Here is a 24,994-nt window from a genome sequence, read left to right as displayed (position 1 = left end):
GGTCTCGCTGAGTGGCTCAGGGCCTTGCCAAGTGGCTGAGGCTGGCCTCCACCTTGCGATCCTCCTGCCTCAGCCTCCGGAGCCGCTGGGATGGCAGGTGTGCGACCCGGGCACACCTATGTTTTAACGGTCTCTCTGGCTGTTTGGGGGGCGACAGACTCCCTGAGGCCAGCTGGGGTGGGGTTGGGGGGCCACTGCTTCAGAGCAAGGGCCACAGGGGAGCGGGACCATCTGACCTTGGCCAGGCTCTGGAGAGGCCACCCACCCACGCAACCCAGAGTGCCAGAGGGGGCATCAGGCGACCAGCCCGACACGGCAGGGCTCACCCAGGACTCCACTGTCCCTCCCAAAGGTCCCGGGGCCCCCTCTAAGGGAGGCCTGTCACGGGGGACGGACAGACGGACAGACAGACAGTGTTCAGAAAACACGTGGTTTATTAGGGTTAGCGGTAGCGTACATGGGTCCCTTTCAGAGTTCCAGGCCGATCCACGTTCCCCACTAACAGTCCACGGGAGGGATGTGGCTTGAGCCGCGGTGACAGTGACATACCCGTCGATGGCTTGGAAAATGACCGGGATCCTAATAGATGGACGTCGGCCATCGGCAGCCAGAGGAGGGAAGCTACTGAGAGACGGTGGGGGCCTGGAGGTGGCATGCGGCCAGAGACCTCTGGGGGGCGTCCAGAGCGTCCTGAGGGTGGTGGCCCCTGGAACCTTCTAGAACCTTCTAGAACCTTCTAGAACCTTCTAGAAGGTGACGGGGGTGGGGCTGGGGTCCGAGGGAGGCTGCCCAGCCCACCTGTCCTCTCTGCCAAGGGACCGGGGCGTCGCGGGCTGCTGCCCACTGCCTTGCTACCTGCAGAGGGTGACCTTTACCTAAAAAAGATTTTCAGGCCCCAAACCCAGTTCCCTATGGAGGCCAGTGACCTTGGAGGCCCTTGACCTTGGAGGCCCGTGACCTTGGAGGCCCGTGACCTTGGAGGCCCTGGGTCCTAATGTCCCAGTCAGGATTTGGACCAGCTGCGTCTTGGGGTCCCCTCCTGGACTCTGCCCTCCTCTCACCCCTCAAGGTCAAGCTCTGGGGGACCCCAGGGGGGACCCAGTATCCCTTCCAACCCCAAGTGCCTCGACGGCCACGGTCCAGGGCAGGACCCTGAGGGCCAGAATGTCACCACGGAGCTGTCAATGCCGACGGTGACCCTGGTTCTAGGCTGGCCCGGCTTTTTGAAAGACAGAGGGGTGATGGTCCCCCATTTCGGGTCATTTTTTCCCTCTGGAATATTACTAACTCATGAACAAGACACATAAGTGGGTCCCCCTTGGTGACTCTGTCAGGGCTTCTATGGAAGGACATCCAGGTGTCCAGGGGGGAGCCTCTGGCCACCCCCCGGGACTTCTGCTTGTCCCTGCTTGGCTCGGGTGCTCAGTCCCTGGCAGCCGTCAGGGCACAGGGTGACCCTGGGGACCCCAGCAGGGTCTAGAATCTGCCATGTGTGACCAGGAGGGTCTCATCTCCGAAATAAGCCCCAAGAAAAGGACAGGGCATTCCCGCCACCCCCAAAGAAGGGTCTGAGCCCCCCAGATTCTGAGTTTCCATTTTGGGGATCCTGGAAGGGAGGAGCGTCCCCTCCCCCAAGAGGGGTCCAAAGGGCACCCCGACTTCTCCCTCGCCACCCCGCGGGGTGTCCCCAGCGGCCGAGCTCCCTCCCAGGGCTCTAGTCGCACTAACGAGACTTTTGAGGTAACAGCAAGTCCCAAGGTCAAGGTGAAAGAGTTCCCAAGGGCGCGGGGGTGTCCCCAGTTATTGCTGCCTCACAGGGAGGCCACGGGCAGGGCCAGGGCTGGGGTGGGCACCTGAGAAGCCCAGGTCAGGCTGGGTCCTTGTCTGGGAAAGGTCGGGGGACACCCGTTGAGGCCGTGACTAGCCCTGGGCGGGGACAGGAGGCATCTGGTCCCAGCTCTCAGCACTGTAATTCCCTCCTCTGGCCACCAGAGGGCGCCGTGGAGCCGGCCGTGAGATTCCCAGGGTGGCTCTGGGTGACAGAGGAGGACCATCAGGCCCAGGGGGACAGCTGCTCCTTGCCACTCTGCCACCCATCCCGATAGTCTCTGCTTTAGAATAGACATTATATATTAGATACTTCATCTGCAATACGACTCTCTTATAGCATCGGTGACACTAGTGTCCCCAAAAAAAGGCAGCCTCTTTTCTGAGGGGGGAGGGGTGCCAGGGATGGAACCGAGGGGCGGGGGGGCTGTAACCCCTGAGCCCCGTCCCCAGCCCTGATTTTCTATTTGATTGAGAGACAGGGTCTCGCTGAGTGGCTTAGGGCCTCGCTTTGGCTGAGGCTGGCCTCCACCTTGTGATCCTCCTGCCTCAGCCTCCCGAGGCACTGGGATGACAGGTGGGTGCCCCTGGGCTCTAGTGGATTGTAAATCAGCTGGCAAGGTCACGGGTGGCTGCTCATGTGGAGAAAGTGCCAGTCACGTGCTGAGCCTTGGAAGGGCACATGAGTCTGCCCCCGGAGCTGGCCTGGGTGGGGACACAGGCCACGTCATGACACACCAGAGAAAGGCCACAGTCATGGCTGGTCAGAGAGGGCCACTGGGCGGGAGCTTGAGTAAGGAAGGACCAGGGGTGGACACTTCTCCGATTATTGCATCTGGTCTCCTGGGATCACCAGGGATCCCTGGGAACCTGGTAGGAGCTGGGAGAGGCGGGCAGAGTCCCTGCACATTTAATTAGTTTATTTTTTTTGGTCCCAGGGATTGAACCCAGGGGCACTGAACCCCTGAGCCCTGTCCCCAGCCCTTTTTCTATTTTATCTAGAGACAGAGTCTCGCTGAGTCGCTTAGGGCCTTGCTAAGTGGCTGAGGCTGGCCTCCAAATTGCGATCCTCCTGCCTCAGCCTCCGGAGTGGCTAGGATTATAGGCGTGCGCCACCACGCGGGGCCCTGCTTATTTAAGAAAAAAAAATTTTAATAGAGTCCCTCTGTGGGAATTGCCTGTCACCCTTCTCTTTCTCATTATTACTATTATTATTATTATATATATATATATATTTTTTTTTTTTGCATAGTGTCTACCCTTTAGGGTAGTTCCAGTGCCTTATAGCCTTATATATGACATAAATTTATTTTTTTTAAAGTTAACTGCGCCAGGGGTCCCTCCAGTTTGGCGGTGGGTTGGTTTTTAAGCCACTCGGAAGTAGCCAGCTCTGTTCTCCCTCTGCCCGCTTCCCCCAGGCCATGAGCTGGTCCCTTGGCCTGTGCACTCAGGGCGGGGACCCTCTGGGGACCCCTCTGGGGACAGCCATGGTTATCCTTTGGGAGACCCACATGTTTATTTCGTGGAAGACGGAGTTGGTCACCTCCGGAAGCTCTTTGTGGAGGACGTGGTAGGCACCTTCGTAAATCTGCAATCAGAGGAGGGTCAGGGCGACGGCGTCAGAAGAAGTGGCAGGTGGTGGGGGTGGGGAGTGGACACAGGGGACAGGAGTGGGCAGTGTCCTTAGGGGCCAGCTCCCTGTGCCTGGAGCATCTGGCTTTCACTCCCCACCCCCCACTTTTTTTGAGAGGGGGGCAGGGTAGGGGACAGGGCCCTGCTAAGCTATGGAGGCTGGCCTCCAATTTGCGATCCTCCTGCCTCAGCCTCCCAAGTCGTTGGGATGACAGGCGGGCGCCACGGCACCGCCGGCGGGGAGGCAGAACCTGTCAGCCGGAATGTCCCCCTGGAGCTGGGATCTGTCCCACGGGGTTTCTGGGTCATGTGTCCTGGGGGCTCAGCAGGGGCTCCACTCCTCATCTGGGGGCTTCCTCCCAGTTCAGTCAAATAAAACTAGCACATCTGTGTCCCCACCTTGAGAGTCTGTCCGAGGCAGCCAGGGCTGTCTCTTGGGTCTAACAGGCCACCTAGCCAAGCCTCAGGGCCTGTCCCTGCGAGGTCCCTCGTCCACCCGCAGGGCCACCTCCTGCAGACTGTCAAGTGCCCCAGCATCTCTGTGACCATGTCTCTGGCTGCTGCTGGGCCTGGGGTTGCTGGGGCTGGCACCCAGGGAGGTTGGGGACCATGCATGTCATTGGAACTTGGAAGGGACATTCTCTCAAGACACTGTATTTGTTCAGCAAACAGTGGCAGGATCCAGGTCCTCCCGCCAGCTCTCCAGGACCTGATTAGACACACCCACAGGGAAGCCCGCCTCCTGCCACGCCCTGGGGCGGGGCTATGCTGTGGGCGGGGCTGCACTGTGGGTGTGGCTAAACTGTGGGACAGGGCTATGCTGTGGGTGGAGTTATGCTGTGGGGTGGGGTTATGATGTGGGTGTGGCTAGGTGGTGGGGCAGTTTCTGCTGTGGGCGGGGCTATGCTGTGGGTGTGGCTAAATTGAGGGACAGGGCTATGCTGTGGGTGGGGTTATGATATGGGGTGGAGCTATGCTGTGGGTGTGGCTAAACGGTGGGACAGGGCTATGCTGTGGGTGGGGTTATGCTGTGGGCCTGGGCTACGATAGGGGGTGGGGCTATGAGATGGGTGTGGCTAGGTGGTGGGGCGGGGCTACACTGTGGGCAGGGCTATGCTGTGGGTGTGGCTAAACTGGGACAGGGCTATGCTGTGGGGCGGGGCTATGATATGGGTGGGGCTATGATGTGGGTGTGGCTAGGTGGTGGGGAGGGGCTATGATGTGGGTGTGGCTAGGTGGTGGGGAGGGGCTATGCCATGGGCGGGGCTATGTTGTGAGTGGGGTTATGCTGTGGGGCGGGGCTATGATATAGGGTGGGGCTATGAGGTGGGTGTGGCTAGGTGGGGGCGGGGCTATGCCATGGGCGGGGCTAGGTTGTGAGTGTGGCTCAACTGTGGGACAGGGCTATGCTGTGGGTGGGGTTATGCTGTGGGGCGGGGCTATGATGTGGGTGTGGCTAGGTGGTGGGGAGGGGCTACGGTGTGGGCGGGGCTATGTTGTAGGCGGGGCTACAGGCTACACTGTGGGTGGGGTGGGGCGGGGCGGGGCGGGGCCGGGCAGCCGCTCACCTTGAGAGTCTTGTCCTGGCTCTTGGCTGACTCCATGAGCAGGTAGGCCCCTCTGCTGTCACACAGGCGGTCTGCGGAGCCCTGGAGCAGCAGGAAGGGCAAGGTCAGCTTGGGGAGGGCTCGCTCCACCCGCGAGACAGCGTTGAGTAGTTGGATCCCAAAGCACACTTTCAGCCCCGCCCGGCAGATGAGAGGGTCCGAGTCGTAAAGCTCAACCTGGAGGAGGGGGGGACCAAAAAGAACAAAAGAAAAGAAAAAGTCACCTTCAGTGCAGGCCGCGGCTCACCCTTGCTAGGCCCAGATCATTTATTATTTTTTTCTTTTTTGGTCTCGGAGGCAACCTCCCGGGTGCTTAACCCCTGAGCCCCATCCCCAGCCCTTTTCATGTTTTATTTAGAGACAGGGTCTCACTGAGTTGCTAAGTGGCGGAGGCTGGCCTCCACCTGGCGATCCTCCTGCCTCAGCCTCCTGACTGCTGGGATGACAGGTGTGCACCACCACCCCCAGCCTCAGCAAGTCCATGCCCTGTATGTGGCCTGAGGTGGGACTTCTGCCCTACAGAATCTGGGTGAGAAGGCTCTAGAAGTGTCTCAAGCCCTGATGGGTAGGCGTGAGGCCACCGTGCTCCTTTGCTTACTTTCCCCAGGGCAGGCTGGAGATCTGCCCTGTGGTGTGGACACGGTTGGGGCAGAGGGCAGCCCCAGGGGACCCCAGGCCGCCACTGGACTGGGACTCAGGCTCTCCACGGCCGCACCCCCCTTCTGTCACCACCCCTTGCAGGGCCTGGGCCAGAATTCCAGATCCAGGCCAAGAGGGGACCGGCTGTCCTGTGGTCACCCCTGCCATCCTGGATTGCGTCCCATGCCAGAGACTGAGCATCGCAGAGCGGACCATTGGTGAAAAGCCACCCGAGTCGGATGAGCCAGCTCCTGCAGCTGAGCGTGTGACTCCCACCAGCCAAGGCCATCTGTTTGGCAGGCTGTGCTGGGCGGGAGCGGGTCATGCACCTCGGCTTCAGTGCATGCAGCCCACCAGGGAGGAGAGCTGTGGGGCCACAGAGGAGCCCTGGGCTCAGGATTGCCCAAGTCCTGGTGCCTACAGTGATAGCAACCAGAACACCCTGTGCCCAGCCCGGGGCCAGGACAGTGGGTCAGGATCCTGTTGAGTAATAAAAACAAGAACAGCTTAAAAAAACAAAAAGTCTAGTTACACCCGAGCTCTTGCTAAATGCTCAGCCCTAATGTTTGTCTATATAATATCTAATAACGAATTTAACCTCCGTCACTACCTTGACCAAGGCACGGCTATTATTATTATTGTTGTTGTTGGTACCAGGGATTGAGCCCAGGGGTGCTTCGCCCCTGAGCCCCGTCCCCAGCCCCTTTTTCTATTTTATTTAGAGACAGGGTCTCGCTGAGTTGCTTAGGCCCTTTCTAAGTGGCTGAGGCTGGCCTCCAACTTGCAATCCTCCTGCCTCAGCCTCCCTCAGGCCGCTGGGATGACAGGCATGTGCCACCGCACCTGGCTTATTATTCATTTTTTGCACATCAGGAAATTCAGGCAGAGAGAAGTTTAGTAACCCCCCTGTTATGAGTTACCCCAATCCCTGTTTTCCCCTCTAGAATTCTTTGATATTCAGCTGGGTATACAACTCCTGCAATGGAAGACTACATTCCCCAGCATCCCTTGCAGCGGGGCATGGTCACATGACCATGTTCCAACCAATAGGAGAAGAACAGGAGAGCTGCTGGTACCCTCTGGGTCCAAAGCTGGCCCTTCCTGTAGGTCCTTTAGGGAGGGAGTTGGGCCGTGTGGACCCAGGCTGGGGACACACTGGGACGTGTTGAGCTACAGGACGGGTCCCCCTGGTGCTCAGAAGTCACCTGCCAGAGAACTAAGCCCTTTCCCATTCAAGGCACTGCAATGTGTGGTCCCAGGCCCAGCAGGGTGGCCATGCCCTGGCCAGCTGCCCCCTCCCATCTCGCTGTGTCCACATCCGGGCTCCTCCAGGGCCCTTGGGGGCTCCACCCGCGCCTGCTGTGACTCTCGGCCATAGGTCGGGTGTCCTGTGTCCATTTCCTGAAACTGGCCTGAGACTCTGCCCTGCTTGGAGCCCCCCCAGCGCACGGGTCCCTTGGGGACTCTGCTCCAGGGTTGAATGGCTCTGGCGGCCCCAGTGGCTTCCTGCCTTGGCTTCCTTTCCCACGTCACGTCACGTAGACCCTGTTCTGGGCCTGGGGAAGGAGCTGCCAGATGTGTGGGGGAGAGGGCAGGCTGAGAAGGAGGGGAAAGGCCAGGGCCCAGGCCCTCCCTTCCAGACAGTGGCCATGCCAGCCCCATCCCAGCAGCCCTTGAGCTAAATGCTCAAAATCCACCTGAGGCCAGGTGCCCTGGCGCACGCCTGGAATCCTGGCAGCTCGGGAGGCCGAGGCAGGAGGATCGCCAGGTGGAGGCCGGCCTCAGCCACCTAGGCACCAGGCAGCTCAGCGAGACCCTGTCTCTAAATAAAACACAAAACAGGGCTGGGGACGGGGCTGCGTGGCCCAAGGCCTCTGGGTTCAGTCCCCAGGACCACCAGGCCTTCCCCCAAAGAAAGGCAAGATCAGAAAAGGTCATAGAGAGACACAAAGAGGCAGAGCTGGGTCCCTCTGAGTCACAGATGTCAAGGGACTTGACTGGCAGGAACAAAAGGGCCCCTCATCGGGCGTCCCCAGTCCTCCTGAGGCTTTGCTGACTGGGTGCCCACCCACAGGGTGGCAGGGGCGAGATAAAGACTTGGCCTGACTCTGCAGAAACGCCCAGGGCCCTGTTTACCAGGAGCCCGAGCCCCGTGTTGACATCTCGCTGTCCCCTGCGGCCAACCACAGGGGTCGAAATTCCTGAGTCAGACCTGAAGGGTTGGGAAACAGGAGGTCACCTTCCCGTCTGCCCTCTGCTGGCCACAGTCTCCTTCCGGATAGGAGAGGGTGTCCCTGGATGGGCCTCTACTCCCCAGTGGCATGTGACTGACTGAATGCGCACTCTTGCCTCCAAGTGACTTGGTGTGATCCCAAGCTGGGGGCTCTGGGACACCCTGGGGACAGGCTGTTTGCATAAACCCACCACAAGTTCTGGGGATCCCTTCTAGAAGGCGCTTCCAAAACAGGAAATCAAAATGAATCATCTGAGAACTTGATTCTATGGACAGTACATCAAAACACCACAAGGTACCCCAAGACAGGTACAATTTCGGGGGGGGGGTCCTAGGAATAGAACCCAGAATTACTGTACCCCTGAGCTCCATCCCCAGCCTTTAAAAATCTTATTTATTTGTTTATTTTGGAAACAGGATTTTGCTAAATTGTTGAGGCCGGCCTCCCATTTGTGATCCTCCTGTCTCAGCCTCCTGAGCGGGTGGGAGTCCTGAGATCAAACGGTGGGTGAGGACCGTGGAGACTGGAGCAAGAACCGAGCCCAGGAGGGTGACAAGGAAGCACGGTCGCTCGTCCTAACTGTGACAGTGGGTCTGGCCTTACGTGTGTGTCCCTGCCCGGTCTCCCTCCTGAGGTCACAGAGGCTGACGTATTGGGGAGTATTCAGGATCCTGGTGCCGGCTGCTTGCTTTTATGCTTAATTAAAGTAACTAATTAATTAATATTTGGTGACCAGGATGAAACCCAGGGGTGCTCTACCACCGAGCTTCATCTCCAGCCCCTTTTTATGAGTTCTTCAAAAATGGCTTAAACGTTGCTTAGCGCCTAAGTTGCCGAGGCTGGCCTCCAACTCGCGATCCTCCTGCCTGGGCCTCCCAAATCGCTGGGATTACAGGCGGGCACCACCACCACCACACACACCCAGCTTCAAAGGACATCCCAGCAGCTGGGGAGGCTGAGGCAGGAGGATCGCTGGTTGGAGGCCAGCCTCAGCCACTTAGCAAGGCCCTGTCGTGAAAGACCCCATTGTTAGCAGCGGAATGATGAAGATGTCAGGAGCCTTATTTTTTATTTTATTTTATTTTTTTAAATTTTTGGTGCCAGGGACTGAACCCAGGGGCACTTGACCCCGGAGCCCCGTCCCCAGCCCTTTTTTTTTTCGTATTTTATTTAGAGACAGGGCCTCGCTGAGTGGCTGAGGGCTTTGCTAAATGGTTGAGGCTGGCCTCCAAACTCATGATCCTCCTGCCTCAGCCTCCCAATCCACTGGGATGTCTGTTGTCTTTGATTTCTGATGAGGGACCCTAGAACAAGGGCCCGAGCGGTGACCTCTTGTTTCCCAGAGCTGCCCAAGAGCATTGGGCCCCGGGAGACAGACCCAGGCTCCTAGCCTCACTTAGTCGCTGTGTGTTTTGGGGGAGGGTGACTTGCCCTCTCTGGGCCCGAGCTTCCACATCTGCAAAGAAGGATCCAAAGACTGACTTTGGCAGGTTCTGAGGGGACCCCAAAGGCTACGGTGTCTTGCATGGAAGAAGAAGGATGCCATCGATTGTCCCCGGGGTGGTGTTGGGACAATGAGATGGTATACCCGCCTCCCCCGGAGACGGGCAGCCAGGGGCTCCTTGGAGCAGGAGGAACAAACCCACCAGCAGGAAAAGAGGCATCCAGGAGCAGGCCTGTCCATCCAATGAGCTCAAATCTCCGCCCTTGCCCCCCTGGCCGGCTGTGCCACCTTTGATAGGTGACTTGACCTCTCTGGGCCTCCATTTTTCTCCTCTGTGAAATGGGGGGAAGGCAGCTCCCCTGTCTGTCGGGATCCAATCAGACTGGGATGAGAGTTGGGGAGAACCAGGGTGGTGAATAGGATTTTTGGATCTCCTGGATACAGCCGTGCCTGAAGCCCTTAGTTCTCTTTTCCCATCAATCCTTCCTTTGGCTTAAGTGACAGGGCAGCAGAATGCCGAGGACGGACCCAAACTTGGATTTCTCCGGGGTGAGGGGGTGCTGCCTTCACCTCCACAGTGACCCCAAGTTACCCCCTGCCCCCCCAGATTTTCCGAAAGACTCTCACCTCCGTCTTGTTCCGGGAGAGGACGCTGGAATCGATGGGCCCCAGGGACATGTTTGGCAGGACCAGGTTGAGCACTTTCGCAGCGAGGACCTGGGCGGGGAGGCGACACGTGAGTCCCAGGTGGCATCGACGCCCCCCTCTTCCTGAGGGACAGGCCACAAGTCCCCTTAAGGACCCCGAAACCCGAATTGCACGTCAGCCTCCGCGGACCTCCAGAGCCTCCACCCTGGACTCTGTGGGGTGGCTTTTCCCACAAGTGCGGCGGCGCAGGCCTGTCCTCCCAGGGCCTTGGGAGGCTGAGGCAGGAGGATCCCAAGTCGGAGGCCAGCCTCAGCCAAAGCAAGGCGCTCAGCAACTCAGGAAGCCCAGTCACTGACCCCTGCCTGTCTGGCCCATCTGGCTGCCCACTTCCTTCCTGTCCCCGGATGAGGTGGGCCAGGAGCCAGGAGAAGGCTGAGCGCAGGACTGACCGCCTCAGCCCTGACCCCGCGACAGAGGAGGAGCGGAGAGACACCGGGCAGCGCCTGCTCCATTTTGTGGGTCCCACCACCAGAGCCCTCATTGGCCAGCCCCGTCCTGATTTTGAAGCCCGTCACCTGATTTTTTTGCAAGGACCCAGGGACGGGAATCCTGGTCCATCATGACGATTTGGTCATTTGCAAAAGCGACTCACTTACCTTCACCCTGGAACCTAGGTCCCTGCGTGGGGCACCACTCGAGCCAAAATGTCTACACCCCAAAGTGCCAAGACCTCACAAGGCGGGCTCCCATGGAAGGGATGGCGGTCTAGACAGCTGGTTTTTAAGAAAACGAGTTCTTGCCGGGTGTGGACACGCACCTGTGATCCCAGCTGCTTGGGAGGCCAAGGCAGGAGGATCGAAAGGTGGAGGCCAGCCTCCACCACTGAGCGAGGCCCTGAGCCACTCAGCGAGACCCTGTCTCTCAATCAAATAGAGAAAGGGCTGGGGACGGGGCTCAGGGGTGAAGCACCCCAGGGTTCCATCCCTGGGGGGACCCCAGAATAAAACCCCAAGCCAGAGTGGAGAGCAGGGAAGGGTGTGGAGGCCAGGACTTGAGGACGGCAGCACCTCCATCCAGAGAGAGCACCGTGGAGGTCGACCGGATGGCCACTGCTCTCTGCCCTCCTTGGGAAAAAAAAAAAATCTCCCAGAGCGTCCACCCCTGATCACAAAAGCCCCATCACCGCTTCCCGAGAGAAGGTTCTGGAAGCCGGACCAGGGTATTGCTCACCCATAAGGAAAGTGGGATCCAAACCATTACCAATCTCGATGTGCTTTCCACCAAGTCGGGGAGGATCTTCGGGTGATCCTGTGGGGGGCGGAGAGCGCTTGGGCCCAGCCCGGGAGAGGGGGTCCCCCACGGTCCCCCAGACCCCGACGAGGAGGACTCTGACCCTCGGTCTCCTCGTCTATACCATGGGGCTCATCCAATCAGCCTCCAGTGAGGGCTGGGCCTCCTGCCCACGGCGCTCTCCCCGACTCCCTGAGAAGAACCGCTCAGACCCTTTCCTTGTTGGTCGACTGAACAAGTGACCGCAGCGCTCAAGTGGATGCTCCTGGTCCTGGGGACACGAGAGACACCCACCGACGGGTCCCAGGGTTTCCATGGCGCCCACCACTCAGGCTTCTGCCCCCAAAGGCCTCACCAGGAGGACGGGACTGCCTCGGCCTTCTCCTAAGGAGGTTCTGGAAGACCCACCTGGGCAGAGAAGGCCGGGTCTTCACGCCTTTCATGGGGACGGCGGCGTGACCAGGGCCACCTGTGACGCGGCAGGACCCTGCGAGGGTCAGACTCACTGAGTTTTCTTTTCTTGGTCCCAGGGATGGAATCCAGGGACACTCGACCCCTGAGCCCCGTCCCCAGCCCTTTTTATATGTTATTTAGAGACAGGGTCTCGCTGAGTGGCTGAGGCTGGCCTCCACCTTGCGATCCTCCTGCCTCAGCCTCCCCAGCCGCTGGGATGGCAGGTGTGACCACGGCGCCTGGCAGGATTTTCCTCAGGTAAAACCACACCTGACGCCTCCCCGGGAAGAACTGGGCACTCGTTCCCAGCTGGAGGACAAGGGGTCACTACACCCGAGGGACTTCTGGATCCGGGGCCTAAACATGGACGTGCGCCCGGCCTGGCTGGGGACGGGGACGTCTTGTGACGCTGGCTGCCCCAGATCCTCAGGGACCTCACCAGGGGACAGTGGTTGACCTGATTCTCCTCTGGCCGCTGACCTCAGCCCCGGGGTCTGCCCAGGGAGGTTCAGGGGGCCCCTGTGACCTGCTGCTCCTTATCCACCGACGTCCTGGGCGAGCCCAGGTCAGGTCTGTGAGTGACAGCTCCTGGATGGACAGCCCGGCGGGGACTTCGCCTCTGTCCCCAGGCCTCGGACCCCGGATGATCCCTCCCAGAGACAGAAAATCACCCCACACCGCCCAGGACTTGCTTTAGAGTTTTTGCTTCTGAAATTTTCAGGAAAAAAAAAAAAGAAATTCCAGAGATTTTTGCTGCCACCTGCTTTGTGAACCCAGTTTTCCAACAGGGACAATATGACTGGGACCCGCGTCCCTGTCCTCACTGTCTCTTCTTCTGGGCTAAATATAGCTCAGCTTGTTGTTGAGAAAGGAGGCTCCGTGTCAGAACCAGATGGTGGTGCGATTTGGGGGTGATCAGGAGCCCTCATTTCGGGAGGGACGGGGCTGGTCCTTTTCCACGTGGCTCTCTGTTCTCCAACTCGGTGTCTCGAGTGGCCCACCTCGAATAACTGGGGCTCGGGAGGCTGGGGCAGGAGGATCGCAAGGTGGAGGCCAGCGTCAGCCACTGAGCGAGGCCCTGAGCAGCTCAGCGAGACCCTGTCTCTCAATAAAATAGAAAAAGGGGCTGGGGACGGGGTTCAGGGGTGAAGCACCCCTGGGTTCAATCCCTGGTATATATATATATATATATTTAAAAAATAAAAAATAAACGTGGGGACTTGCCCACCTACGCCAGCCACGTCCCCAAGGCCTTTTTGACTTTTTATATTGAGACAGGGTCTCGCTAAGTGGTGGAGGCCGGCCTCCAACCTGCGATCCTCCAGCCTCGGCCTCCTGAGCTGCTGGGATGACAGGCGTGGGCCCCTGGGCCTGGCGGAACCTATCATTCTCCAAACTTTTAAAATTAATATTTTAAAAAAAGAAAAGATTCTGAACTGGCTTTCAGGAGTGTTTCGGAGGAGACCAGAGCGTGTATCCAGGGCATCCACATCCCCCCGGGGGGCGGGCTAGACCAACGAATCTGACGCTGTCCCTCACGATGGCCAAAGACCAGCAGCAGCAACAGATTTCTGGGGTGTGGGGTGGCGGGAAGAGGAGGGCCATGGCGTCTGGGGCGAAGAGAAATCTCATTCGTCCTGGTCAATCAGAGGGGACCCCTGGTTCCCCCGGGGACCGCCAGCTTCTGATTTGACAAGGTGATCTATTAGCGCCAGTCTCTGAGAGGTCACAGTGCGGCCTCTGCCCAGAAGGGTCACTTGTGCGGGTCAGTGCTGGGGGGGTCCCATGGGAGGCTGGGAGGAGGGGAGAGACCTCCTACAAGGGGTTGGTCAATCCAAACCAGCCAGGGAGAGGGTCCTGGTCACTCCTTTGCCTTTCCCAGCCCTAAGACACTGTCCAGGATCTTTGCACAGAATGCACTGGGCACGCCGTGAGCTTCCCTGTTCTTCCAAAACCCAAATCAGGGGCGCGGTGGCCCACGCCTGTCATCCCAGCTGCTGGGGAGGCTGAGGCAGGAGGATCGCAAAGTAGAGGCCAGCCTCAGCCACTGAGCCAGGCCCTGAGCCACTCAGCGAGACCCTGTCTCTGAATAAAATCGAAAAAGGGCTGGGGACGGGGCTCCGGGGTGAAGCACCCCCTGGGTTCAGACCCCAGTTACCAGAATAAAAATAAAAATCACGTGAAATAGGATGGAACTCGCTGTCCCCCCGCTATGACCCCCATCTTATCCCATTGAGATGAGAAGCCTTGGACCATGGGGCGTCCTGGAGCTGAATCACAGTCATTATGGGAAGTGTCAAGCAGGGCAACAGCGTCCCCGGTGCATTTCAGTGATGGAGTGCTCTGGAGGTGCATTAGCCGTGGAGCCCAGGGACCCGGTGACAGGCCTCCACTGCTACCAAGAGAGGCTCAGGCAGCAGCGGGGACGTCCTTCAAATGGGGTCAAAATTCACTGTGAATCAAGTGCCTCGTTCTCTGGTTGAACTGTCAGTTTCCAGGGCTCCCTTCGGCCCGACCCATTCCCGTTTTACATCGCTGAGGTCCTCTGTCACCTCTGGGAACCCGACCCTGTCTCTAGGGGTGGCAGGGTCAGGCCTGTGGATGTGGATTAGAAAAAACAACAACTCTATTTGGTCCCAGGGATGGAACCCAGGGGCGCTTCACCCCCTGAGCCCCGTCCCCAGCCCTTTTTCTATTTTATTTAGAGACAGAGTCTCCCTGAGTGGCTGAGGGCCTGGCTCAGTGGCTGAGGCTGGCCTCCACCTTGCGATCCTCCTGCCTCGGCCTCCAGAGCTGCTGGGATCAAGCAGAGAGGGGACTGGTTTCCTCTCCTTCCCCAGAAGGCAGGTGACGTCCTATGCCTTGTCAAGAGAATCCCGGCGACCCCAGCCCACGCATGCTGATCCCAATGAACCCCGTTAGATTCGGGGGACCAGGAGGAACAAGAGGGAACAAACACCGTTCTCAGTGGCCATGAGCCATCGCCGAGAATTGCCCTCGCTGTGCATGTCCTGTCCAAGTGGGTGAAGGTTCTGTTCCAAAATCACAATAATAATAATAATAAAAATAGCTCAGGCCTTGCCTGTGAGTGACGGGCCAGCCGACGTGACTTTGGGGACAGATGACACACAGAAGCCTATTCTCCCCAGGGGCACAAGGATCTTTGTGCCAACTTTGGCACCGTGGCCCTGGGCCCTTTGACCCAGCCGCTAGCTGTCAATGCACAGGACGGCATGCACCACCGGGGGGACCGCGGGGGACCGCACGCACACCCCCCAGAAAGCCCTTTACCTTGAAAGTCGTTGCAGATTCGGGATTGGCCAGAACCAGGGGTGAGATGAGGACCATCCCCGAGAAGTGGCCCGGCCTCTCCGCCGCTGTGAGGATCACAATGGCACCTCCCTGAAAAGCCAAAAGGGGCAGAGAGACAGGGTCTCGCTGAGTGGCTCAGGGGCTAAAGGGCTGAGGCTGGCCTCCACCTGGCGATCCTCCGGCCTCGGCCTCCAGGAGCTGCTGGGAGGGAGGACAGGGGTGGTGAGCCTGTCATCAGGGGCGGGGGGTCTGCTTACCATGGAGTGGCCCAGGAGGAAGACCGGGAGGCTGGGGTAGTCCTTCTGCATGACGTCCACGTGCTGTAGCACGTCCCTGACGAAAACGTGGAAGTCAGACACCACCATCCTCTCCCCTTCGCTCTGCCCATGGCCGACTGCAGAAGGAGCCAGAGAGAAAAGAGAGGCCACTGAGTCCTTGAACCCTCGACGCAGCATCTCATTTAACCAATTTCCATTTTTTTCATATATCATCTCATTTAACAGATCCCCCCCCCCAGGATCAAACCCAAGCTTCTCTGCTACTTATTTATTTATTTTTAAAAATTGAGACAGGGTCTCACCAAGTTCCTAAAGCTGCCTCAGATCCTTTTGGAACATTGGAATTCTTCTCCCTCTCTGGGCCTTGGACAGATTAGGAGATCCAAAGCACAGAGAGGTCAAGCAACTTGCCCAGGATCACACAGCTGCCGCGTCACCAGGGCAGCCCCCTGTGCTCAGACCCCAAGCACCTCTTTCCCACCAGCCTGTCCCCCAGGAACCCCCAGCCTCCCCCTCTGCCCAGCCCACCTGCCTCCCTGCCCGGCCCCCCTGGTCCTCAGCCAAACCTCTCCTCAGCCAAACCTCGGGTTCTCTCTCCTGTGAGGGTTTTATTTCTCCTTTTCAAAACATATTACTAACTCGGGTGGAGTGGTGCACACCCCTGTCCTCCGGGCAGCTCGGGAGGCTGAGGCAGGAGGATCACAAGGTGGAGGCCAGCCTCAGCCACTGAGCGAGGCCCTGAGCCACTCAGGGAGACCCTGTCTCTAAATAAAACATAAAAAGGGCTGGGGACGGGGCTCAGGGGTGAAGCACCCCTGGATTCAATCCCTGGTACCTCCCCCAAAAAGGACATTTCTCTGGTAACTATGATCCTATTTTATTATTGTCCCATCTGAATAAATTAATAATAGTCGCCTAATATCATTGCTTCTGACGTGACCCTGACCCTGACCCTCTCTGTGTGCTGAAGTCGCTCCTTTGCTAATCAGCGAGATTCATTCATCTCCAATTGCACTTGGTGCCCAGGATCGGTGTCTGTCTTTTTGATTTTCAAATGGATTTTCTGTTCCAAACACGCAAACATTTATTGGGCTTAAGAGTCAGAAATAGATGAAAGAGACACAGAGAGAAGTGGGCTCTGCCCACGGCCTCCAACTCCCCCGTCTCCATTGTGGTTGATCATTTTATTAATCATCTTTGGGGTTCTCCTCCAAGCATTTGCTTTTGCAAAAATAGATGTGATTTGCTTGTTTTTATATGTCATCTCTTTCTCTTCCTCCATCCACCATCCACCATCCACCATCCACCATCCACCATCCACCATCCACCATCCATCCACCATCCACCATCCACCACCATCCACCATCCACCATCCATCCACCATCCACCCACCATCCATCCACCATCCACCACCCACCATCCATCCACCATCCATCCACCATCCACCATCCACCATCCATCCACCATCCACCCACCATCCATCCACCATCCACCATCCACCATCCACCATCCACCATCCACCATCCACCATCCACCATCCATCCACCATCCACCATCCACCATCCATTCACCATCCACCATCCACCATCCACCATCCACCATCCATCCACCATCCATCCACCATCCACCATCCACCATCCATCCACCATCCACCATCCACCATCCACCATCCACCATCCATCCACCATCCATCCACCATCCACCATCCACCATCCATCCACCATCCACCCACCATCCACCATCCACCATCCATCCACCATCCATCCACCATCCACCATCCACCATCCATCCACCATCCATCCACCATCCACCATCCACCATCCATCCACCATCCATCCACCATCCACCATCCACCATCCATCCGCCATCCGCCATCCGCCATCCGCCATCCACCATCCACCATCCATCCCTCTATCCACCACCCACCACCCACCACCCACCCTCTTCCCCTCCTCACCGTCTCAGGGCTAGCTCACCCCCAGCCCCTGGGTGCTGGTTCCCCCTCTGTGAATGCTGCCATCTCTCTGCGCCGTGACAGGCGCCCAGCCCTCCCCCTCCCTCCCTCCCTCCCTCGCGTGGTGGTGAGTGGGTGAGCCGAGGTTTATTTAAGCAGCGCCTCGTCTCGTCGCTGGAGAAACACTTGGGTTGTTTCCAGCGTCTTGTTGAGTAAACATTTGGCTACACTCAATAACCTGGGGACATCTCACTTCCCATTCGTGACGCTGTGTCTTCGGGGTAAATGCCTAGACACACGGCTGCCTGGTGCAAATGGTGGAAGTGACTTTCTCTCCATTCCCCAGTCGCCCTCCACGTGGGACCTGGTGCCTTGGACCCCCTCCCTGAGGCTTGGGAAAGGGTCCGTCTCTCTCAGATGGACCACGACAGCCTGTTCTTAAACATTTGGGTTTTTGCCCATATAATGAGGTTGACCAGCTCAGATTTTAAGAGCCATTCTTTCCTTTGAGGTAAGCTGAGTGTTCACGTCCTTGGTCATTTTTGTTTTTCGTCTCCAGGTTTTGCATTTCTTGTTGATATTTCAGAGCTCTTTATATATGACGTGGTCATTTGTCTTTTGACTTTGTTTAGGTTGCATTTAACCATGCACAAGATTTTTACTGATTGATTTGGGTGCCAGGGATTGAACTCAGAGGCTCTTTTCCCCTGAGCCCCGTCCCCAGCCCTTTTTCTATTTTCTTGAGAGACAGGGTCCTGCTGAGTTGCTGAGGGCCTCGCTGAGTGGCTGAGGCTGGCCTCCAACTTGCAATCCTCCTGCCTTGGCCTCTGGAGCTGCTGGGGAATGACAGGTGTGTGCCACTGCGCCCGGCTGCCTTTTAATCCCTCTGCCTCTCTAAAAAGCATACTCTAAGCCGGATGCTCAGGAGGCTGAGGCAGGAGGATCGCAAATTGGAGGCCAGCCTCAGGCACTCGGCGAGGCCCTCAGCAACTCAGTGACACCCTGTCTCTACATAAAATACAAAATAGGGCTGGGGAATGGGGCTCTGGGGTTAAGCACCCCTGGGTTCAATCCCCGGTACCAAAAATAAAAAAATAAATCACGCAGAACATTTCCACCTTGGAAACATCTCCTTGGAGCCCACGATCCTGTTTAGGCTGGAATAAGAAGACCCTGGGAATCCTCTCACCTTTCTTTTCTCAGAAAACCTGTTCTACTTAGTATTCCTTTTCTTACAGGGAACAAAAAGGAAAAAAAAAAAAGTCCTCAGTAAGGAAAAGAGACTAAGCCTTAGAAAGGCCAGAAAAATGACACCTGAGATTTGGGTAGGAGTCTGTGATTTATCAAGCGCACAATCCCCAGAGGATTTTCATGTGATCTTCTTGGAGTTTGTAAGTTAAGCATTTCTTTTACCCCTGAGCCCCGTCCCCAGCCCGTTTTTCTATTTCATTGAGAGACAGGGTCTCGCTGAGTGGCTCAGGACCTCGCTCAGTGGTGGAGGCTGGCCTCCACCTGGCGATCCTCCTGCCTCAGCCTCCCCAGCCATTGAGATTGACAGGCCTGGGCCACCACACCTGGCTTTCTAGTTTTCATATTTCAGAAGAGAAAGGTGCAGCCAGTCTGGGAGGTGGATCTTAGGATTTGGGTGATTTCGACAAAGGCCAAAGATCGGCGCTTTCTGTCTCAAGAGAGTGGAAGGACCCGGTTGTGCCACAAACACAAACACAGGAAGTGGTTTCTGCCCGGGTGTGCGTGTGGGGGGGGAGGTTCAAACTTCCCTCCAACCAAGGGGACAGATTTGTCCATTTCTGCGCAGTCTGGGCCTGGTCAGGGTGCAGGGCCCCCCCGTCTTTCCCCATGCTGTTTTGGGGGAACGGAGAAGATGACCAAGCGCTATTGCACATTCAGCTGGGGACATCATAATGTGGCAGAAGAGGCTTGCTTAGGAAGCGCTTGCTGTATACCTGCAATCCGGGGGGGGAGAGGCAGGAAGCTCGCGCACAGCGTGCTGGGGGGAGACGGAGCTCTGCGCAGAGCCGGGCACGTAGTAGATGCTCACTAAACGCTCCGTGCAGGGGGTGGGCGTTGGGAGCTGGAAAGGGCAGGAGGCCAAAGAGTGGCCTTGGGCACAAGCCATCTTCCAGGATCGGAGGCATCCTGCAGCCTGAGCCCCAAGCCTCCCCCCCACCAGCCTGCCCGCCAAGAGGCCACAGACGGGCCATCTGTCCCTCTCTGTCCCCTGCTGCCCTCTGGGCTTGCTGCTCAATCTTCCGGTGGCTGCCCGTCCAGCCCTGTGCGGGCAAGTGCGTCCGAAGATGCCAAACCGGTACTGGACCTGGCGTCTGTTTCCCCACAACCAAAGCCACTTCCTCCTCTTGGGTTGGCCCACGGTTTCCAAAGTCCCCCTCCCCGGGGACCCTGGGGACCTCCCGGTGTCACCTCTGGATCTCCTGGTTCCCCTGCACCAAAGGAGGGGGTGGGGGACAGACCACCTCCCCTGGTGGCTACATAGATATATTTGTGTCCCCTCCTCTGCCCGGGAGCCCGGCTCTCCATTCTGCAGAGCAGATAAATAAAAGCAGAAATTAATTTCTTTACTAATTGAACAACAGCTTGGGATGCCAACGCTCAGCATATGGCGAGAGATCCCAAGTCACATCCTCGCTCTCTCTCTCTCTCTCTCTCTCTCTCTCTCTCGCCCAGGGAGGCTCTGAGCCTCCTCTTTCAGGAAGGGTGAGGCTCTGGGCAGGAACCGGGCACCTTCTGTCCGGCATCTCTGGGATCCAGTCGCCTGGGGACCAAGGGGCCTCTGGCTGCTTCTACCCAGGTGACAGTTGTCGGGTGGGGGACATGCGTTCACCCCCCCACACACACACACACACATCCCCAGAAACTTCCAGGATGCGGTGGATCAAGGAACCAGAAGTCTGTAGCCAGGATAAGGCTTGAACCCCTGGCTTTCCAAGCGACCCCAGGGCCTTTGAACATTCAGGAAAAAAAAAAGTGTGGTATATATATAAAAAAAAAGAAAGAAAAAAACCCTTGCATATTCTTTGATCCCTATAGAGAGGGGGAAATGTCAAAAGAAGAAGCAACATGACCCAGATTTTGCAGAATACTGAATTCTAAATCCAGACGAGCTTCATTTTTTAAACGACACACTCTCTCTCTCTCTGTCACCGCTATTTGGGTTGGAAAAATAGATTAGAGAGACTATGTTTTGACGGATCCACGTGCCCCCCGTGCCATCAAACCCATCTGCAGGGGCAGAATTTCTGGAAAACGGTGGAAAGAACACAGACCTGAAGCAAAGGGGCGAGACATGGGTTCAGATCCTGACTGCTGCTTGGTGGCTGCGGGGGAACTTGACCAACTAGTCACTAGTGGGATTCTTGGTTTTCCTGTCTGTGAAAACTGACATCAGGGATCATTGCATTTACCCAGGAGTCTGCAGAAAAAGCTATCATCAGAAAGCAAGAGGAAGCCGGGGCGCCGTGGTGCACGCCTGTCATCCCAGCGGCTCGGGAGGCCGAGGCAGGAGGATCGCAAGGTGGAGGCCAGCCTCAGCCACTGAGCAAGACCCTGAGCCACTCAGCGAGACCCTGACTCTAAATAAAATATAAAAAGGGCTGGGGACGGGGCTCAGGGGTGAAGCAGCCCTGGGTTCAATCCTGGGTACTAGGAAGAAAAAGAAAAGTATCGGAATGGAGCAGGAGACTCAGTAGTGAGGACCTGAGGAGGGAGGAGGCCCGGATTCCCATTTTCCTAAGATGGACACCAAAGAGATGACGGAGAAACCAGCCGTGGGGCAGGACCGACCCCATATCAGAGAGGACGCTCAGCCTTTGGTTTGGGGGACTGGCTGATTTAACTCCAGCTCCACCCATTGACCAGCAAATGCCATCGTTTCATCCTTCTTGATGGCTGAGTAATATTCCACTGTGTCTATAGATCACAGTTTTTTATCCGTCCATCTGCTGAGGGGCACCGAGGCTGGTTCCCTAGCTTAGCTTTGGTGAATTGAGCTGCTGTAGCAATCCATGTGGCTGCGTCCCTGTCGTGTGCTGATTTAAGTCCTTTGGGGGTATAAACCGAGGAGTGGGACAGCTGGGTCCCATGGTGGCTCCGTTCCCAGTTTTCTGAGGCGTCTCCGCCCTGCCCTCCAGAGTGGCCACACCACCCTGCGGTCCCACCCTGGGTGAGTGGCCTTTCTCACCGCATCCTTGCCAACACTCAGTGTCACACAGTGATCCTTGTTCTGTTTCTACTGGGAATTGAATCCAGGGGCACTTGACCCCTGAGCCCTTTTTCTATTTTATTTAGAGACAGGGTCTCCCTGAGTTGCCTAGGGCCTCGCTAAGTGGCTGAGGCTGGCCTCCAACTTGCAATCCTCCTGCCTCAGCCTCCCGAGCTGCCTGGATTATTACCGGTGTGGGCCACGGCACCCAGCTTCTCTCTTTCTTGTTCTGAGTCTGTCCCTCCTACTCAGAAGCGGGAAGCTCCCGGGACCCCTGTTCAGCTCCTGCCCTCTGACGGGCTGGGTGTGGGGCATGTCTGGCCGTGTAGCCTGGGTCTTGGGGAAGGGACAGGCCCCTGGCCAGGGGCCCAGTTCTCTGATCTCCATCCTCCTGGGCTCCAGGGACCACCCACTCAGTCCTCTCTGCACCCGTGTGCACGCCCTCTCCTCCATCTGGAACACCCCCTCACCCCCTGTGCGAAGCCTGCTCAACCCACAGCTCCCCTCGGAAACCCTCCCTTCCCCCTGCCTCTGTGCCCAGAGTCCCCAAATCCAGTGTCACGGCGTGAGAGCAAAATGACAGCTCTGTTTGCAGAACTACCGCTCCCTGCTAGGCGGGGGCTCCTCAGGACCACGATACTGGGGATTGAACCCAGGGGCCCTCCACCCCTGAGCCCCGTCCCCAGCCCCTTTTTCTATTTTATTTAGGGACAGGGTCTCCCTGAGCTGCTCAGGGCCTCGCTTTTGCGGAGGCTGGCCTCCAACTTGCGATCCTCCTGCCTCAGCTTCCTGAGCTGCTGGGACCTCAGAGTGAAATCGTATTTGGAGCAGTTTCCTTAATGAGGTCCTTCAGGGGACCCTAATCCAATATGGCTGGTGACTTAAAAGACAGAGGAGGACACAGATGCACGCAGAGGGACGCTGGAAGAAGATGGCTCCATGTCACCAGGAAGCAAACCAGACATGGAAGTGGCTTCTCATTGGGAAGCCACCACCCCCCATCTGTCCCCTCTTCCCCCCTCCGGCTCTGCCCCCCACACACAGCCAGGGATCCTGTCCCATCCCAGGGAGACTATGTCCCCCTCTGCCCCACACCTCCCATGGCTCCCACCTTCCCTGGTCAAAGTCGGAGTCCCCACAAAATTCTACAAGCTCCAAAGGATCCGGCTCCACCCCCGGCTCCCCTGGCTCCACCCACAGCGCCACCCTGGCTCCACCCCTGCCCCAACCCTGGCTCCACCCCCGGCTCCAGGCCCGGGTCCACCCATAGCTCCACCCTGGCTCCACCCCTGACTCCACCCACAGCTCAACCCTGGCTCCACCCCCGGCCTCACGCCCGGGTCCACCCACAGCTCCACCCCTGGCTCCACCCCCGGCTCCCCTGGCTCCACCCACAGTACCACCCTGGATCCACCCTTGCCTCACCCTGGCCCCACCCACAGCTCCACCCCTGGCTCCACCCCTGGCTCCACCCCCGGCTCCACCCCTAGCTCACGGGCCTCTTTTCTGCTCAGGAACCAGATTCTATATATATATATATATATATATATATATATATATTTTTTTTTTTTTTTGCAAATGTAATTTCCTTTACTTGCAACGGTACCCACTTCTGCCAAGCTCACAAACTCCTATTCTATCTTCAAAACCCTCATAGACATCACCTCTGCCCTGCGGCCTCCCCCTGCCTTCTGCATGCATCCCCAGTCCCACTGTCACTCAGCAGCCTGAAGCACGGGTCTCTATGGGTTGAGATCCCTGGGACCCGAGCAAAGCCTGCCTCCCTGGACCCAGATCCTGACTCCTCCGAGTGCAGCAGGGGGCTCAGGCGCAGCCGACTCTCAGAACAGGCCTGATGGATTTCACTGCTTAGGACCTCGCTCAGTTTCAGAGGCTGGCCTCCACATGGTGATCCTCCTGCCTCAGCCTCCCAAGCTGTGCGGATGACAGGTGTGCACCACGGTGCCCAGCAAAAAAGACATTTTTTTTTTTAAATCCACATTTTCACCAGAACTTGTGAAGTACAGCATTTGATGAAGACCCTCAAATAAAAACCATCCCCTGACTGACCAGGACCAGCAAGCTTCCCTGCCATCAGTTTCCTTGAGATGCAGGTGACATTCATTATAAAAGGAAAAGTGTGTGCCGATGCCCTTCTCTATGCCTTTATTTCCAATTCCACTTCATTTCAAATGAAGGGGGTGGAGCTGGGGGTGGAGCCGGGGGTGGAGCCCGGATAGAGCCCAGGGTGGAGCCAGGGGGTGGAGCTGTGGGTGGAGCCAGGGGTGGAGCCTGGATAGAGCCCAGGGTGGAGCCAGGGGGTGGAGCTGTGGGTGGAGCCAGGAGTGGAGCTGGGGGTGGAGCTGGGGGTGGAGCCAGGAGTGGAGCTGGGGGTGGAGCTGGAGGTGGGACTGTGGGTGGAGCTAGGGGTGGAGCCTGGATAGAGCCAGGAATGGAGCTGGGGGTAGAGCTGGGGTGGAGCCGTGGGTGGAGCCGGGGTGGAGCCAGGGTAGAGCTGGGGGTGGAGCTGTGGGTGGAGCCTGGGGTGGAGCCAGATCCTTTGGAGCTTGCAGGCTTTTGTGGAGACTCCGACTTTGACCAGGGAAAGTGGGAGCCATGGGAGGTGTGGGGCAGAGGAGGGACATAGTCTCCCTTGGGTGGAACAGGATCCCTTGGCTACGTGTGTGGGGCAGACCCAGAGGGGGAAGAGGGGACAGGTGGGGGATGGTGGCTTCCTAGTGAGAAGCCACTTCCATGTCTGGTTTGCTTCCTGGTGACATGGGGGGGGCAGTTTTGTCTTCTTGGTTGGCTGTGGAGGGGACATCTAAGGGACAAAGAGAACACAATAGATGGCTTGAGACCCTGGGCTGGGAATCAGAAGATTTCATTTTGCCCCTCAATTGCTGGGTGGACTTGAGAAAGACCCCTTGCCCTCTCTGGTCCTACATTTCTTCATCTGTGCATTTAGGGATCTGATGGCCATATCTCCTCCCACCAAGCCTCACAGTGTCGCTGTCTCATGCTGTACTTTCAAAAGCGACTCATCAAAAAAAAAAAAACAGAGAGCAAGCCAGGAGCCGGTGGTGGCACACGCTTTGGAATCATCATGGCTGGGGGAGGCTGAGGCAGGAGGATTGCAAGTTGGAGGCCAGCCTCGGCCATTTTCACACGAAGCAGCTCAGCGAGACCCTGTCTCTAAAATCAAACCTAAAACGGGCTGGGGACAGGGGACTCCGTGGCAGGGCACTCTCCTAGCACGGTGTGAGGCCCTTGGGTTCCATCCACCACATAAAAATAAATGAATAAAATAAAAGCCTTCTGTCCATCTATAACAAAAATTTTAAAAACTAGAGAACAGGAAGTCACCGTGGTACAAATGCATAAAGGCAAACGGAGGGGTTGTGACAGCCTGCCATCCGAGGGGACGGTAATTGGAGTT

The 24,994-nt window shown here is 57.4% G+C and overlaps 1 protein-coding gene across 1 annotated transcript in view; it reads right to left on the bottom strand.

Annotated features, from left to right (window-relative positions):
• Positions 1-416: 416 nt before the first annotated feature.
• The window catches only part of Mgll (monoglyceride lipase), a 54,536-nt gene continuing 29,958 nt past the window's right edge, over positions 417-24,994 (bottom strand). Inside the window, 5 exon segments of the mRNA XM_077793431.1 lie at positions 417-3,415; positions 5,028-5,243; positions 10,011-10,100; positions 15,066-15,176; positions 15,344-15,480. Of these exon segments, the coding sequence (XP_077649557.1) occupies positions 3,275-3,415; positions 5,028-5,243; positions 10,011-10,100; positions 15,066-15,176; positions 15,344-15,480 (695 nt within the window). The 3' untranslated portion in view covers positions 417-3,274.

This window comes from Urocitellus parryii, chromosome 16, assembly GCF_045843805.1.
Source record: "Urocitellus parryii isolate mUroPar1 chromosome 16, mUroPar1.hap1, whole genome shotgun sequence".
Taxonomy (NCBI): domain Eukaryota; kingdom Metazoa; phylum Chordata; class Mammalia; order Rodentia; family Sciuridae; genus Urocitellus; species Urocitellus parryii.
This window is presented reverse-complemented; position numbering and strand designations above follow the sequence as displayed.